Source organism: Cupressus sempervirens, chromosome 5 (genome assembly GCF_028749045.1).
Source record: "Cupressus sempervirens isolate cs-2001-9-10 chromosome 5, ASM2874904v1, whole genome shotgun sequence".
NCBI lineage: Eukaryota > Viridiplantae > Streptophyta > Pinopsida > Cupressales > Cupressaceae > Cupressus > Cupressus sempervirens.
The window spans coordinates 510,726,694-510,744,544 of NC_143122.1; the positions used below are offsets into that span (position 1 = coordinate 510,726,694).

Sequence of the window (17,851 nt, forward strand, 5' to 3'; positions counted from 1 at the left end):
TTGTTAGGAGCCAAGCTGGGATCAAGCAATTGCACTTGGGAGGAGGCTCAAAGATTATCATCAATGGGATTAAAAAAGGCAAGCTGGAGTCTTGGCATCTGGACAAGCACATTAACTAGATTAAGTGTCTTTTGTTGGAGTTTGAGGACTACAGAGTTTCCCATGTCTATAGAGAGGCAAATGTGGTGGCCGATAAATTGGCCAACCTGGGAGCGAATGCCCTCTTTGGGAAACATAATGAAAATTTTGAAGACTTTGTTCTTCTCAAACTTGATTGAAGATGGTGTGTTTTTAGTGGCATTATATCCACTCGCCTCCTTTTAAAGGAATCATTTATAATTATTAACCCTCGATCAAGGACCCTTATGAACAAGCAATCCAATACGTGTGACAAAGGATCTTCGCAGGAGGATTTTGAAATGTGCGCTTCTAGATTCTTCATGGGAGTGTTTTTAAGTAGGAAAAGGGCCTCATTTTTCGCAAGCATTTGAGTAGAGTATTCAGAAGTGGAGGCCAATTTCGCCTTGGAGTTAGATAATCAAATGCAGGCTTACGGAGGCAAAATTTTGGTGCAGCGCTTGAAGAACATTTTCCTCATTGAGGACCAAGATTTCATAAGCTACGTTATGGAGATTTTCGGCCCGAAGTATTTGGACTCCTACTAGAGGAGGAGGACCAATCTGGACATTGTTTCACTCTTTGTCGCTCTGGCATTGCTTGTTGGTGAGACAAAAAAGGAAATTCGACAGGTCATCGCTGTCTATATCAAGCCGTAGTGGCTTTTGGGAGTCGACGAGATCATTGACAGGGCTGAGTTGGGGGAAGGGCTACACATGGGGCAGGAACCTTGGAGGCAGATTGGAAGAGGTGACTTATTATTGCAGCCTCGGGTTGTGTGGTCGACTGCAATCCCCAGTGAGGTGCATGTGCCAAAGGCGACTGAAGGATGGCAGAAACTGGTCAATTTTTTGCAGGAGAAGATTCAGATTTTAGAGGAAGGGAAGCAAGGTGTTAGGAAGACAACTCCAAGGAAGAGTGTAAGACCACTTGGTGAGCCGCTGCGTTATCAGCTGGGTAAGGGAAGATGGGAGGATGCTGGGGCGTCTACAAGAGTTGGGATGTGGGTTGACGTGTCTCTCACAGGGGAGGTGGAACCGAGTGGCTTTGGCAGATGATGACGCTTTGTGGAGGATGATTGCTCCATCCCGAACTTCAACGAGGAAGTTGCAAACTGGTTTAAGGCTTGAATCGACAGGGTAGTTTACAGCATGTATGGTGGCTCTACTAGTTTTTGTTTGTTCAAAATGTAATGGGTCGGGTGTAGTCAGAAGGTGTTAATGCCTTTTGTAACTAGCAAGCATTGACTTCTTGTTGTTAAAGGGGGTTAAATTGAGGGCTTTTATAGTGTCCTCTTGATACTATGACACACTATTGTAAGAATCATCGTTTTAAATTAATACAATAAAAAATGTTACCTATCAAAAAGAAAAAATGGATAAAATAATAAGATAAGAATAGAATAAAATTGTTACTTATTACATACATTTAATCATTAAATGTCAATAGAAAAATATATTAATCAATAGGCATGACTAAAAAGAGATGACCATTACTTTTTAACCATCGAGTGGGTATATAATAGGGCAGATTCTAAATCAAATGACAGGCAATATATTCTATTCGATTTATATATATAGCTAAGGAAGGTAACAGTAACAAGGGCCAATCTGTAGAATGTACAGTGCGCAGGTATGAAAGAGGGAAACATGACTCACAGAAAAGAATAGTCAATGATTACATAATCTCACAAGAGGAATATGGTCTTCATAGAACCATCAAACACCAGACATAGCAGTGTTTAATAATTCCATGGCACATATCAGACCATTGGTTGGAGACACCAATATCCTACATGGAGATCCAACTGGGCAACAGGAATGAACAGGGATTATTACAAAAATACTATATTGCAGACCAGTCGCACTATATGAGGGAAAAAAAGAAAGAAAAATAGGACAGACAAGTAGGAAATTCTGATTCAGCAGCATAAACATTCACCAAGTGATAACAGGGAATATTTGACATAGACTGCATCTGGAATAAGTTTAAATTCATAGTCAATGAAGTCTATTAGAAGCATATCACTTTGTAAAGACTTTTCTCAGGAGTTCAATATAATAACCAAATCAGATTTTTTGGGCAGGACTCATCAAGCACAAGGAGCCCCCACAACAAAAAGAAAGGAAGAGATGAAATAGGATATACCAGTGTGCAGCAAATTATATTTGGTCAACTGAATGCATTTAGCACAGTGTATATATTCAGTCAACAAAATACCTTCAGCATAGCGATCATATACACTCAGCGTTTCTAATATACAGACTGTGTATAAAAAGGGAGTACTGGTGACAACCCAACAAACACAAGCAGCATATCCATGTAGTCAGTAATGCTTAGACAATACTTATAGAAAGGAATTGGAGACCATAATTCACAATGGATTAATTCATTGTCTGGAAGAATCATTAATACTCGATAGTTATCAATAGAAGACAACATCCCAATAATCGAATTAATTAATGGATTGCATCTGAGCTGGCATCAAGGAGGAACTATTTCTTTATTTGTCTATTTTACAACTGCCTAGCAGACCTACAACAAGACCAAAGATATCAATCAAAGACTTCATCACTGGCATTCTTGAATCAATTTAGATCATATAAAACCCTTGGAATACCAAGAGACCTTAGCATATGATCAGTTCAACCAATATAGATCAAGTTGCTCAATTAGAGACAAGCTGTAACTTCTTTATAAGGAATCTAAGATATACATAATGTTCTTGAGATGATACTGTTACTCTTCATACCTTACGGATTACATAAGTTTATAAGGAGTGTTTCAGAGAAATGTCAGTAATTTAAATTCCAGTCTTAGACATCTGAGGTAGGGACTTTACACTTGGCGAGAATGAAGGTAGACATGGTATTTTCATTATTCCCTACCCAAGTAAGACATTCTCTGCTGAAGAAGACCTTAAGGGCCAACAAAATGTCAAACTCATGAATTCTGATTTTAATATCAACAGCTATGCATCATCACCACATCATGAGGAGGATGTTGATTCAAGTGATATTAGTTCTGAAAGCTTCCTATGAAGGTGATAATTTCATTATTGATGATGTTGATTTGAGTGATGATACTAATGGCGATGCTAAAAAATCAGAATTGTCCTTAACAGATATTGATGGGTACCACAAGTTATCTAGAGATTTATCATCGAGTCTACATGATATGGCAGCAATTCACTTATCGGTTGGTGATGTTTTCTTCATCCGTGCAATAGTTATCAGTGGCTACTCTACTTGGACTATTAGCACGTTTTTAGATTCAGCTTGGCCTACAGGGGTTGTTAGTGAGTTGCATGCAAATGAGTGTGGACAACACACATTGCGATATATTCCATGTGAGATGTTTACCTATCCAGTTCAGCAGCATATTGGCGACAATGTTGACATTCTGGACGCTGATTCGAGTTATGACAGTGACATCTTGAGACATGATGAGTTGGCTTCCTTGTATATGGCCTGTGTGTTTGGCATCTAGTTGTTCATTTGGCTGATTTAGGATGACGATAGGTTGATAGAGACTAATTTCTACACCCAAGATTGTGCTGGCAGGTTGATTTGGGACCCAGGAGTTGGTAGGATGTCTGTTTTGCATTATGTGGACTATGTTGAGTTGCTTCACTATCTGAGACTTGACACAATTGTGATCAAAGTAGTGTAGCAGGCAAAAGCCAAAGTATCTCCCAGGATGACATGGGATCTAGGGATCATAGTGATTGTGGGGTTGCATTCTTATTTTTGGTACTACAACATAATGTGTCCTAACTTGTGAGTTTCCAGTATGGACCACAAGGATGCTAGAAGATGGGTATGGGATCTTGGTATTGGTTTATGGACTAATGATTGCTTGAGGGCAAGCAATCTTGAGGAGGGAGGACTATAATGTCCCTTCTAGGACATAAGAAAAAATAATAGGCCAACCCAATTTATATTAATATTGACTATTGAGGACTTAATGCAAAATTATTAAATCAATTTAATATTGAGGAAGGGGTTAATGAAGAAACAAATTGGCAAAGGACAAGGACAGGATTAGGGAAGATGAAGAGTCACAACTTGGGTCCTTTAAAGAGAGAGGAGTTCATTTCGGATATGCTTGGTTTATCATTTTGGGAATTGGTTTTTGAGTTTCTCTTGGATAAACATTGTGAGAGCTTTCAGCTTTCTATTCAAACCTTATGACAAAAACCTTGAAACCATTTCTGGTGGATTGGATGCACACCCGATTCATCATTGCAATAGATTTGAAACGGAGTTTACACTAAGCTTATAGGTTCTTTCTTGGTTTTCCAATCTGACTATGTAATTGTATTTAAGATTGGATCTTAGATACCTAGTTATTGTATTGCTGATATATAATGCAATAACTTATTCTGGAGAATTTATATGAGCTTTGCTGGTCATATATTATTGTATTGCTAAATATTATAATACAGAAGAAGTATTTGAGGTTTTCTATGAGCATTTGTTGTTTATGTGCTAATCAGTCTGAAAGTTTATTGTATGAGCTATCTACTTGTATTCTAAAAATTACTGTGAAAAACAAATTGGGGAAGATATCCATTTGGGATATTACACATGTTTTGGGAGGCCCATTTTAGGTTCCTTTAGTTAGTTATTACTTGTTTAGAATATTTTTTTCTTTGAGTTTCTTTTCTTTTCCATGCTTTTCAAAAGCTTTTAGTGTGTGTATATAAAACATTGATTTTTGTGATAAACTAATCGTTATCATAAATCGCCAAAATTGGTTTTCTTTGTAATCTAGATAAATTGCTTTGAGCACAAGAAAAACTTAATGATAGTTCATGTTATGCTTATGCTGCTAATGCTTGTTCAATTTGCTATATTTTTGTTTGCATTATTGTGTTCATAATTTTCATTAATTGATTGAAAGTAGATTATTTTGTCAAGCTGCCTATTGATGATATATACTAGCTAGATTGTAGCCTTGCAGGCAATGCAGATTTACAATTCTTGAAACTGTGTAATGTTATTATTGCTTGAAAATCTTGTTTGTATCTGATCTTCGGTCCTGTTTTAGCTAGTAGGAAGGCATTACTGTCTTGCGCAGATTTGTGGCTTTCATTGATAAATATTAAAATCATAAAATCTGGTTTGGGAGATTTGTTGGTTTAGTCTTGTGCTCATACTTTGATGCAAAAAGACAAGAACTTTGTTTTTTAATTCTTGCAAACTTCCCTAGAAGAAACTTGTTTAGTGTGAATGACTATAGTTTGTCCTGTGCTCATACTTGAGGCAAAAAGACAAGCAGTTGGTTCTCTCATTCAGGCAAACTTCCCTAGAAGAAACATTATTAGTGTGAATGATTGTATATTTTGTCTATGGCTTATTGTCTGGGGTTAGTTTAGATCCTGGGGATCTTCCTCTTATAGTTTGATGAGAGGCTTTACCTAACCCATTGTTCTAGATAAGCTAGGGGAGATGCCTTGAGGTCCTAGACCATCTGTTGGCATTTATGGTGATGTTTTGAGTTGCTCAATGTGATAGGGAACTTGTATTGGATTAGGGTGGGGAAACACAGTGTGATAGAAAAGATCTGAGTGCAAGGCTCACAATAGCGAAAAAGAGATAGAAAAGCAATGGTAAGGAAAACATTGCTTCAAGTTAATAATTTAATGTTATGTTTGTGATGAGTTGATTACATGAGGGGTCTTAAGGAACTGTGTGATGTCTGATTTGTTTATGAGTGTATATCTGTCTTACTTGGCTTAGGTGTTGCCTGACATGGTGCATGAATCATGCTTGTTGGTCTGAGAGAGAGAGAGACAGATGAGTTTGAACACCTTTTTCTGTTGTAGTGGTTGCATGTTAAACAAGTTAACAAATTCAAGTGTCATATAGGCGAATGAAAACATGATGATTGAGCATCATTATTGTTCATCTTAGTGTTTGCATGATAAACAAGTGAGTAACTTTGAGTGTCACATAGGTGAATGAATACACGACAGTTTGGTGATAAGGTCATACTAATCCATCTTTGTGGTTGCATGAGGTAAAGGAGTTAGTAGCTTTAGGAGCCGTGTAGATGCATGGAAATAGGATGATGAAGTCACAAGGAGACATTCCTATTAGTCTTAGTGGTTGCATGGATGAATGAAAACAAGATTGCTCAATGACAATTTCATCACATTTATCCTAGTGGTCAAGTGTGTGAAAGGACTTAGTGACTTTGAGTGTTGTGCAAGTGAATGAGAATAGTGTGATGGGTTATGAAGAGCATTACAGTTGCTCACTATGGAGGTTCTGCTGCCTGCATATGAAATTAGCCAATAGATTTGACAAGATTTTAGTTTTATATAGGTGAGTGGCAGTATGGCAACATTCTAAGTCACAAGGTTCGGATTTGAATTCGAGTTCACCGATCATAAAATTTGAATGAAATTCGGCAAGGGTAAAATTTCAGAAAAAAATTCGATATCAAGTTTATCATATATAAATTTATATTTTTTTAAATATCTAAGTTGCTGGTTCAGATTCTCGTACGGATGTGGGTTCGAGGTTTGTGTTCAAAATTCGTCCAAATTTTTTGTGGGTTGGGTTTGGATTCGTTTTGGGTTCATCCCTACAAAGTCAAAAACATGTTTTTTTAAAAAAAATATGTGTGCGTGTATGTATATGCAACAACAAATAAGTCCATACATCACTATGGTAAAAGTAAAGCAACATAGAAAAATACACCACCATATCTATGTTTCAGTTCAATAGGATATTAATTGCATCATTTAGCCATACATACGACATGAGTCACTTGCTTGGTCACATGCATGGAACATATTTCCATATCAAGGGGACAGTTTGAGAATGAAAGGAATTGTCAAAAGATAAGTGCAGTTATCTTAGTTTTTAGTTTGTATTGGTTAGAGATTTCTAACTAAGCTAGATCAAAAGTTGAGATTCAAATTTTAAGCCATGGATTCAAAGATATCATATCTTTTTAAAGAAATTCCTCAATAATCATCATTTGGATGTCACCTATTGTCAATTTGAATTTCCTCTATCAGCAAGTTTTCATTATCATTCACAAATGCATAAATGACATATAGACCAATCTTTTTTGGCCTTTTTAGTGGTCACTTTAGGGTTGGGAGGATTGAATAGACCAAATAAGGCAAAAATATACACTTACAAAAAGTCAAATAAATTCGTGAGACCAAATTCAGCCCAAGTTCAGCTGCTGGGCAGCAAATTCTTCAAAATTCGCTGCAAGTTCTGCCCGGGTTCCTTTGGCAGAATTTGCAGCAAATTTGTAGTTCTGCAAGAGAATTTGGGGACAATTTGACAAGGACCAGACTTTGTGCAGAATCAAATCAGACCTTGAGGGTTGCTGGAGAGATTCTGGTAACATAGTTAAATATAAGTAATATACCCACAAAATTGTCAAAAATACTTTGACATTGCTGAATAATTAAACTAAATAACTCAATATTATTTTAAAATAATATAATATTATTATAAATAGCAATGTTATATTAAATATCATAAAATTCAAACTTCATGGATGAAATTCGGGGAATCCTATGACTTAGGCGACATTCATATATTATATATAATATATATATATATATAAAAAGCACACAAGAAATTATGCCTCACACATGCGAAAGGAGATGGAGAATTTGAGTGCTGCTTGGGTGAATGGAAATAGGTCGATTGCAGTATTTACTCAATTTTTATGAAGTTATTCAGAAAAATGGTAAATATTTGATTTGTAATATTCACAACAGGTGCAAGCGTGAAATGAGTAAGAAACTTTGAGTGTCTAGCACTGATTATTTGTTCGCACTTGTTCTTTCTCTCCACCTTGTTATGGATTGGATTTAAATCCCTATTTTTTGTGCAGTCATCCAAACCTTGTGTTTGTGTACTTTGCACATGTGATGCATGAATATGATTGTAATTGTGGATATACTTGTGATTATTGATTGTTCTATGATACACAATGCATCAACATCCTTGGGGATGAGTAGAGTGCAAAGATATATCCTTTGAATTTCATGTTGTTCTATTGAACTGGAGGTAGGCTTCCTTCGAGTTTGGTTGTTCTTTCAAAAATGGATCAAAAAGATGGCTGAAAGTGGTCTTGGTATTTCATTGGTCATGTGATAATTGCAAGTGCTTGGAGCAATTTTATAAATTTATTTATTTGGCACTTCAATGAAAATATTCTATCTATTAATGTGGGGAATCAAAGGTTTGCATGCTTGTGAAGAAAGCTGGAACTATTTATGTACCTGCACTATGACTGAATTTTGGAATTCATGTGCAATTGAAAGTGGCTTATGATAACAGTAATTTGTGTTTTGCATGACTAGGGGAGCATGCTATTGTTAGGATTGAATGCAAGTGAATATCTTATGTGTGCAGCTTGTGAATTGTGCATTGTTATCTATTAAATCAAGAGTTGTTAATAAGAATGCACATGATGTGATTTGTGTGTTCCCATGAGCGGGAACCCTATTTTACAGGACTTGCAAAGTCTATGAGTTTGTAATGTACCGCTTGACTCCAGAAGTAAGTCTGCAACTGGTTGTACTGCACTGTGGAAATAAATCATGTGTGTCACACACACTGTTTAATGTATTCTGAATAACGCTATTCTATGTCTTTCTGTTTTATAAAATGTCATCTTCAAATAAATGAATTGAGCCAGAATTTATTAAAATAACCGGATGAAACGCAATAAACTATCTAATGATAACAACTTGAATAAAGAGTATGATAACTGAGAACAATTGTTTATGCTAAAGGAATAATTCTTAACTATGTGATATGATATGCATGTATACGATATGATATGATATAATTGTGTCATTCTAAGGTGACCGAGGAAGATTGCCTCATGCTATAATTGGAATTTTCAGCTGGGCAAGCTTAACGTTCCCTCAGTAGTCACCCACAGTTTTTCAGATAACTCTGAATATCGATACTGATATAGAATATAATTATATCCACCATTCTATTTTCAAAACTGCAGCTTTAGGACATAGCTAATTAGTTGCAACTTAAAGATTCTATAAGTTTTATGAATGTTAGCAGCCATCTCTATTATGCAAGCAAAACAATGTCATAAATATTTGTAGTTCATTTCTGACAATGAATAATGTTGGCACTACATTTTGGCTGTAGGAAATGCTCACCAGAGATAAAATTGATGAAACCAAGCATTCAGGCCAACGTGATTTGGGGCCAAGAAAAAATATGTGGAAAGACAAGAAAAGAGAGCCTGCAAACCTTTTGCCTTCAATTACAGCAGACATTGGTTCCAGAAATATAAAAAGAAAACACAGGAGAAAAGATATTAAGAGCACTTTGGGAATGCCTGTAAAGACTGATGGCAAAAGATCTATGAGCAGACTTCCTGCTAATGCAGTTGCGGTAGTAATTTATCTTACTATTCCGTTCAGTTTTAGAATTGTTTATATCAATATTCTTTTTGTGACGATATTGTAGTATGTATTTTCTGTATGTGAATTGATACTGAATACACATGAATATTATACATTTACTTATAGAGCAGCTTATCTAATATTTGGTATTTAGATAGTTAAATGGGATTGTTGATAACAACATTGGTGCATGTAATAGAGGTTTCGTCAAGTATTCGCTGAGAATGAGTTACCCGCAAAGTCCTCTAAAGTGGCGTTATCAAAGCAGTTTGATATCCCTTATCGGCAGGTCAGTAAGATTTGTGGAAGCGAAAAAAGTGTCATTTTAAAAGGGTTATTTTAGTTACTTCATGCAACACTTTATCATATTTCCACCATTGCTTAATTGTTGCAGGTGCATATGTGGTTTAAAAATGCTCGTTACATGGCTTTGAAGAAGAAAAAGATGAAAAATTTAAAACTAGATGCTCCATTCATTGCTGAAAATAGAAAAGAATGCATGTTAGAAATTGATTCCATTACACAAGTCAGAAAGCCAGATGATACTAGCAATCCATACTTGACAGAGATGGAAAAAATGGGAAAGATTGAGGTGAAACTTGAAAACTTAAGAAATATTTTGGAAGCAATGTGCACTAAAGAAGATCCTCATATCCTAAAGGATAAAGCTCAAGATAGCAGTGCCAACCATTTCAACAGTGAGCTTCTAATGTATGTACCCGTGGCAGAGCTGAAAGAGAAGGTCCTACAGGTTGCTCTTGTGAGGTAGTGGAGTGGATTCCTGTGCTCTGTATAGACCAATTGGCAAGAAATTACGTCCATAAATTTCTTTTTCACTGGAACCTTCTCTACTGTAGATATTGAGGGCTGGAACTTTTCAGAAGATTATCCGGAAGTACCAAGGTTATTGAATGGCAAGAAACGTATCATCATTCTTTTCCAAAAATTCCTTCACACAATTCCTTTTCCTTTACATGATGGTTTTCCTTTAAGAAAGTCCCCTGATTTTGCTTCATATATTTATTTTTAGAAGCATGGTAGTGAACCTCACCTAGTGAAAGTCATTTTCTTGCTCATTCTTTATGCCATGCCTGGATGAGTATTTATGCTATGTAATATTATTAATAAAGTATACATTTTCCACTTCAGAAAAGTACTGTTCTTTGTTTACAAGTAAAATGCTTGACATGTTTGTAGTCTTGCATATATGTGTTGAATACTTCCTTTCCTTTTCCTCAAAGCAATTGTTTTTGGAATTTCAATGTAAAGAATGTAGTATAAGCACTGTTCTAGCTTAAAAGGATTGGGTAGTTCTCGTAACACTAAATATGAGCAGAATTGACAATGGATATCATTGTATATAACCTCTTTGAATTCTAAAATGTGGGTGACTCATAATTATAGAAATAATTTCCTGTAGATTATGATATATTTTTACTTGGTATTTTAATAGAAACTTTGTAAAAGTAATATTTGTAATGTGATTGATCTGAGACGGCAAAGATTAGCTTTGTTCTGGCAACAACTTTGGGAGCAAAAACTGAATGATTGTTATATTGTTATTGAGAGCAACTCGTAACTTTTTTCTGTTAAATATTTTGGAAACAAAACCAATTTCTAGACAAAAACTTGGGGTTGAATGAGGTAGTAATAATAAGGCCTATGTATAATAATAATAATAATTGTTGAAGCAATAAATTATTTTTAATGAAATACAAGGTGAACAATTTCATCCTATATGGACTTCCCTTACCCAACTCTTAGACAATAGATGAATTCTACTGACATTGTCTTCTCGTACTTGTTATTCATTTGTTACTGTAATGATAGGGTGTAGCACAACATTTCAGCTGAAATGAATGTTGTTGAAGAGATTAATAGAATCACAAACAAGCATACTGCACAAACGGAAGCCCATTTGCATATTGGGGATTACAAAATTTTTTCTGTTACAAAGAGAGGATGATAATTTAAATAATGGAAGTGCAACTAAATTGATAAGTAAATACAATCTACTGAACTTGCAATTCCCCTTTTATCTTTTAGGGATTCTTGACATGTATTTCTGTAGAAGTTACATTTTTCTATTTTTATGCACCAAACGGAGTAAGTTGATTGTTTCTGAAAATGAACGATGACCCATGCAAGGCCCATTGCTTGGAGCCCTAGGGATGTCTCTCCATAGGACAATACAATTTTTGTTAAACATACATTCATGCTATATACAAGTAGGCACTAGAAAACATTAGTGGATCACAAAATTTGGAATTGGTTTCATCATTGCAGACTCAACTCATCGTTTTGAAGGAATCACATATAAAGCTACAACATTTACATTTCATTGAATTTGTAATACAATGGGATTTTATCAGAGCTTCAAACATAAATTTGAATCAAACAAATGATAGAATCTCAGAGAAGCAAGAAACAATAAGTTGGGAAATTCCTTTGGAGAAGGAATTGAATGGCATTGGATAGGAGATTGATCCATTTTAAATCCGGTTTCAAATGAATATTGGGAACAAAGAACTTAAAAACTCTTTAGAGTGAGGAATTGGCAATTCATAAACTCAAAATTTATTGATGGACTAGAAAACTGTGATATTCGACTTTTTTTGCAAGTTAGATATTGCTCTAGTTCGCTCATCGCCCATGAGCCATGTTGTGAGCTGCGAGCTCTGTGTATTGCCCCCGTGGCCTCCTGCCACCGCTCACGAGCCACCTCACTCGTGGACCACTGCCTTTCCCGTGGGTGGGCCACTGTCTTTCTCGTGGGCAGGCCGCTATCCTTTGTCTTCCACTACCAAGACTTCTACTTCTGCTGCTTAGGAACCTCTTAGCTCTGCTACACCCAGCTCGCCCTTATCGTGGTTTGATCGGGAGTAGTTGTTGTTGTTCTGACTCCACTCCTCACTCACTCCATCCACGTCTTCTATTAGAGCCTTTACCACAAGGAAATCGTCAAGGACTGGTTTGGTGCCAACATCTTCAAATAGGTCCCAACTATTCGACGGATTGTGTATCATATTTTGGTTCCATATTCTTTGCTTGCTGCCATTCTCTTGACTTGCCCTCACTGCTATGTGGAGGTATGTGGTGGAATTCAACACATCTATTGTGGAAACACAACACAACTCTTGGAACGGTTGGAATAGATAGTTGTATATAAACTGTTTGATAGAATGCCTAGTCTATGGTAAGGCTATGAGCTTCTAGGGGCACTTTTTGTGGGTGTATCTTCTTTATTTTATAAGCCATGGCACCCTTATCTGATCAATTACACTCCAGTAGCTTGCTGATCGCTTGACTATAGTGGAGTTTGCTAATGTTGTCTTGCAAAGTGTTGTTGCCTAGTCAACTTCACTCTATGTTAAAATCGCAGAATAGTTGGCTTTGTTGGAATCTGAGAACCACATGTTATGAGATATTGTGCAATCTCTAGTCGCTGAAAATACAGGCCTCAAGGCTAATATGGAATTTGCTACCATGCAGCTCAAGGAGTTAGACACTATCAAGGAGAAACAATTGGAGATCGTCGATAGGCATTCTTCACTGTTAACAGAGATTGAATTAAAGGTGAAGTCTAGGGCTTCTTTATGCAATTCTGCGGCTGAGGCTCCCCTTTTAAGCATTGAGAAGTTAGTACAAGGGAAGATGGATGATGAGCAGGTTAGGCGGACCTGTGAACTAAACTTATGAGTCCATGGTCTCTCTTCCATTGATGATCCATCAACTAGTGGATACTCTTTCCTCAAGGATTCTGGACATTTCAGACATCACTCTTGACAGGTGTTGGTTAGGTCTTGATGGTACTCTCTCCATCTGGTTCCTCTCCCTCTTTGACAGGTTGCAGGCTCTTAGGGCAAAGAAAAAGCTATAGTTTCTTTGCCCTAAGATTTACCTAGACAAGGAACTCACCCAATCACAAGTGCAGAACTCAAAGCAAGCTTGTGCCCTCATTGTGGCAGCAATACAAGAGGGTAAATATGCGGTCATCAGAAATCTTAAAGTAGTAATCCGCGACACCTTTCCTATAGGTTGGGTTCCAAGAGTGACCTTTAAGGCCAAATGACTAGCTCAGCGGTAGTTGAGCACAGGCTCTTTGTGTCTTAATTGTTGGAATGGTAATAGTATCCTCTGGTCTATGCTTGGCTTGCTTAATGATGCTGTTGGTTCTGTCGACCTTTTTATTATAGAGACACCTGAGAGCTCCATGCGTCCTCTTCTCGGTATTTCTGGCTATTAGTGTCTCTCCTCTTTTAGAGACGAGGTCAGGTGCTCTGGTGGGATTAGAGGTTCTGGTGGGGTAGCATGTCTTATTCAGTTACACCTTTTCAGTAAAATTTCCTTGGTTCACTCTGATAACTATGCCAAATTCATGTGGATTCACATTGATAGGAGAAACTTGCTTTATAGAGATACCTATATCGTTGTTTGCTACTTCCTACCAGCATCGTCATACTATGCAGTTCACAGCACTGAAGGTGGGGACCCCTATAAGGACCTTCTTGAGCACATTGCCAGATTCTTTGCCATGGGGGACATCATTATTTTGGGAGACATTAACGTGTGGACCAGAGACCTAGAGCTTCCTCTCCATGATTGCAGGGTTGATCCCATGTGTATGACTACTTCTGATCTTGGTTCTGTAGGTCTGCTTCGGCTCTTCGAGGATTGTCAGGGGCCCTTCACTAGGTATATTCGTAATTCGTTACAACTTTGTGAGTCTTTTGACTTAGTGATCTTGAATGGGCTCTCTTGCTTTCCTAGTTCTGAACTCTTCACTTGTTGGCCACATGGTGGTGGTGTTAGAGTTGTTGACTATGTTCTCTCTACTGCCTCCTTCATCCCTCTCATTTGCCACTTTACCATCTCTTGCCTTCCTCTAGCTGAGCATGCCCTCCTTATCATCACCCTTTGGGGAGCCCTGACACATTCTCCCCTTGATTATATACTTCTTCTTGCCCTCCTCTTCCCTCCCCCCATGCTCACACTTCTTTTCGCTTCTCTGATGGTGACGCGAAGCTCTTCATCCATCACCTCAGATGACTTCTCCACCAGGACCCCTTCCTTGACTCCGAGGACATCACCTCCATCTTCCACTCACTTGCATCCGCCTTGTGGGAGTTTTCCCTTCTCTCCATTCCCCACTGCACCTCCTCACTCACCCTTCGCTCCACTCAGAAGTCTTGCCCCATGAACCAGTGGTTCGATGAGGACTGCAAATCCTTTCATCGCATGCTTTTCTCTACTCCACCCATTACTTCCTCATCTTCCTCTTAGCTGAGGCTCGACTACCGCCGCTTTCTTTGCCATAAGAAATGGAAGTTCACTTTAGTACAATGTAAGTCTCTTTGTGCCATGTTCTTCCAATCCCCAAAGCTCTTTTGATGCACTATGTTTCCTCGCCAACCACCTCTACCCCCCCCGCCCTCACCTCTACTTTGGACCTTCACTCCCTTGCCTCCCACACCTCCACCCTCTATGATATTCTTGGCCAGCCCCATCTCCATCTCATCCTTCCCCCCACTCGTTGTCACTTCTCCTTTTCGTACATTAGTGAGGCAGTTAGAGTTATGAACAATAGTAGAACTTCAGATGAGGAAGGATTTCAATCTGAATTCTTCAAGTTAGGTATCTTTGTCCTGGGTCCCTTTCTTACAGTGTTCTTTAATTGAGTGGTTTGTGTCAACTTCCTCGACTTTTGGTCATGACATATTATCTATTTGATCCATAAATATGGGCCAACCTTTGACCCCAGAAACTACAGGACCATCATGGTTGGGCATACCTTCACCAAACTCTATGCGACTATGCTAAACAATATCCTATCCAGTGAGCTCGAGCAACGACATTTTTGAGCTAGAGGTCAGGCTGGGTTCCATACAATTTTTTAGACCATTGATCACATTTTTGACTTTATGGGCCATCATTAAGGAGGCTCGACATCGCTCAATGAAAGTTTATTGCTATTTTGTCGACTTCTGCAAAGCCTTGGACTTTGTTCCATGGGCGGCTCTCTTTTAGAGTCTTAGGGACATCGAGAACTCAAAGATTCTTCTTACAGCTACTATGAGGTTATACGAGCATGTTGTGGGTAGATTCAAGACTCTATAGGGCTTCACCAATCCTATCCAGAGCACTATCAGGGTGAAACAGGGCTGTCCTCTGTCCCACACTCTCTTTGGCATCTACATTGACGAGCTTGAGGCATTTCTCTATGATTGCTCGCTCCCTAGCAATGGTTGTTATTTACATTAGGTATTGATCTCTATTCTCCTATTAGCTGATGATGTGATTCTCCTAGCATCTTCTCTTGATGGCCTTTAGCAGCTCCTTGATGGCTTGGCCTCTTTCTACGACTCACATGAGCTAGTTGTAAATCTGGGCAAGACTTCGGTTATGGTCTTCAATTGTTTGAGGACATCACATTTCCATTTTTACTTCCAGGGTATCGAGATCGAGATTGCATCTTCATATACTTACTTGGCGGTTAAGTTTTCTGGACCTCAAGTCAGCCTGAGACTAGCCATGCAACCTAGAGTCAACAAGGGGCTCGTCTCCCTCACTATTCTTGAGCGACAGTGCTTTCAACACCACTTCCAAGAACCATGACTAAGATGTCTCTTCTTGACTCCCTGGTCAAGCCGACTTTTCTCTTTGACTCTACTGTTTGGGTCCCCTCCCTCTTGGAGTTTGATTGGGCCTCTGTTGAGAGAGTCCAAACTCTTTCCCTTTGACACATTATCAAATGTCATCAGTTCACACCACACAACATCGTTCTAGCTGAGTTTGGTGCTCACCCTTTCAGATTGCGGACCATCTTTGATTTAGTTTGGCTTCTTCATCGGCTTCGGAGCTTCATTGATTCCTCCGACGATCTTCACAGATTTTCCTACTTGGCTTACTATTCCTCTATGGAGGTTGTTGGGTCGAACTTTGGTCATAGGTCTCGTTGGTACACCTAGGTCTCTGCTCTCTTGGGCTCGATCGGTATCAGTTTGGATTGTCTTCCCCCCTTCCAGTTTTCTCTGGACCCTCTAGCCCATCTTCTTCCACCTCAGCGGGAGTTGAATGAGCATGTTAGACTTGACATCTACAAACAGTATGTTATCACGACCTAGAGGAATCCCTAGGTGGGCTCCATTTGCGCATGGCCTTCTATGCTAAGCACTTTCTTGATATCTAGGACGGGATCATCTTACATCCCTAGTACCTCACTCATCATTGGACTCACGCTCTTCACATCTGCTTGGGATCTTTTAGGGTGGGATCTCATCGGCTACGTATTCAGACTAATCACCAGATTGGTAGGGAGGACAAGATCTGTTAGCTTTGTCACCTCTAGGAGGTCAAGATCGAGTCTCACTTTATTTTTCATTGTCTCATTTACTATGAGATCTGAGGGAGATTCTATTGTTTGTTCAGAGAACGTTAGTCTCCTCCCTCATTCTTCAGATATATTGACCAACATTGTCTTGCACTCTACCTTTAGGAGACATTGCAGCTTCACGAGCACACTATACAACTCTAGCTTTGCTCGACATCGACTCTTATGTAGCTCATCACCTCTTTTTTCAGTCCTACAGTTCTTTCCTAAGGATCAAAGTGACCTCTCTGCAATATCTCGGTTCACACCAGATCTGTGAGACCATGCAAAGATTACACTTAGCAACATCCAATGTCTACCTTTCCATTCTAGACTACATCTTGCCTGTGAAAAGTTCTTAGTTGTTGTTAGTCCTTTTTATTGGTTCTTTTGTTGTTTTTCTTTCATGTTCTTTCTGCGGACACCGTCTGGTGCTCTCCTTGCTAGCATTTTTCCTTTGTATTGTTTCTAGTCCCTTAGACCCTCGTTGGTCTCTTGTTGGACATTATTAAATTTATCTTATCTTATCTTATGAGTATCTATCCAAATGTCTATAGAGTAAACAATTTATATGCAAAGTGGTTTCTTTTTCTCCCAACAAAATAATTGGAAACCAAGTAACTTTTAGGCTAAAATAGAGATCTAAATGAAATATGAAGATAAATCATTACCTTAATTTTCGAACAGATGTGAAATGCCTCTACGACTGAAATTTTTTCTTCAGCTTATGATGTGAACTCCATTTTAAATCCACCAAAGAAAATGAATTGGTTTTTGGTCCAAATGACCAAAAATTCTGAAGGTTTCCATCCTCACATTTCAAAGTTGAAAGCTAGAAGCTCCTAAGAATCTCCAAGAGAATAATAAACCAACTATAAACCAAACTTGTCGAGAATGAGCCTCTCAATCAGTGGTAACTTTAAGAAACCCCCCATTGGAAAAAAATA

General features: G+C 38.2%; 1 protein-coding gene across 1 annotated transcript in view; it reads left to right on the forward strand.

The window, feature by feature from the left end:
- Positions 1–10,688, forward strand: part of LOC149556947 (pathogenesis-related homeodomain protein-like) — a 241,526-nt gene extending 230,838 nt beyond the window's left edge. Inside the window, exons 10-12 of the mRNA XM_089831585.1 lie at positions 9,276–9,524; positions 9,735–9,824; positions 9,930–10,688. Of these exons, the coding sequence (XP_089687711.1) occupies positions 9,276–9,524; positions 9,735–9,824; positions 9,930–10,304 (714 nt within the window). The 3' untranslated portion in view covers positions 10,305–10,688. The remainder of the gene's footprint in view (positions 1–9,275; positions 9,525–9,734; positions 9,825–9,929) is intronic.
- Positions 10,689–17,851: the final 7,163 nt, after the last annotated feature.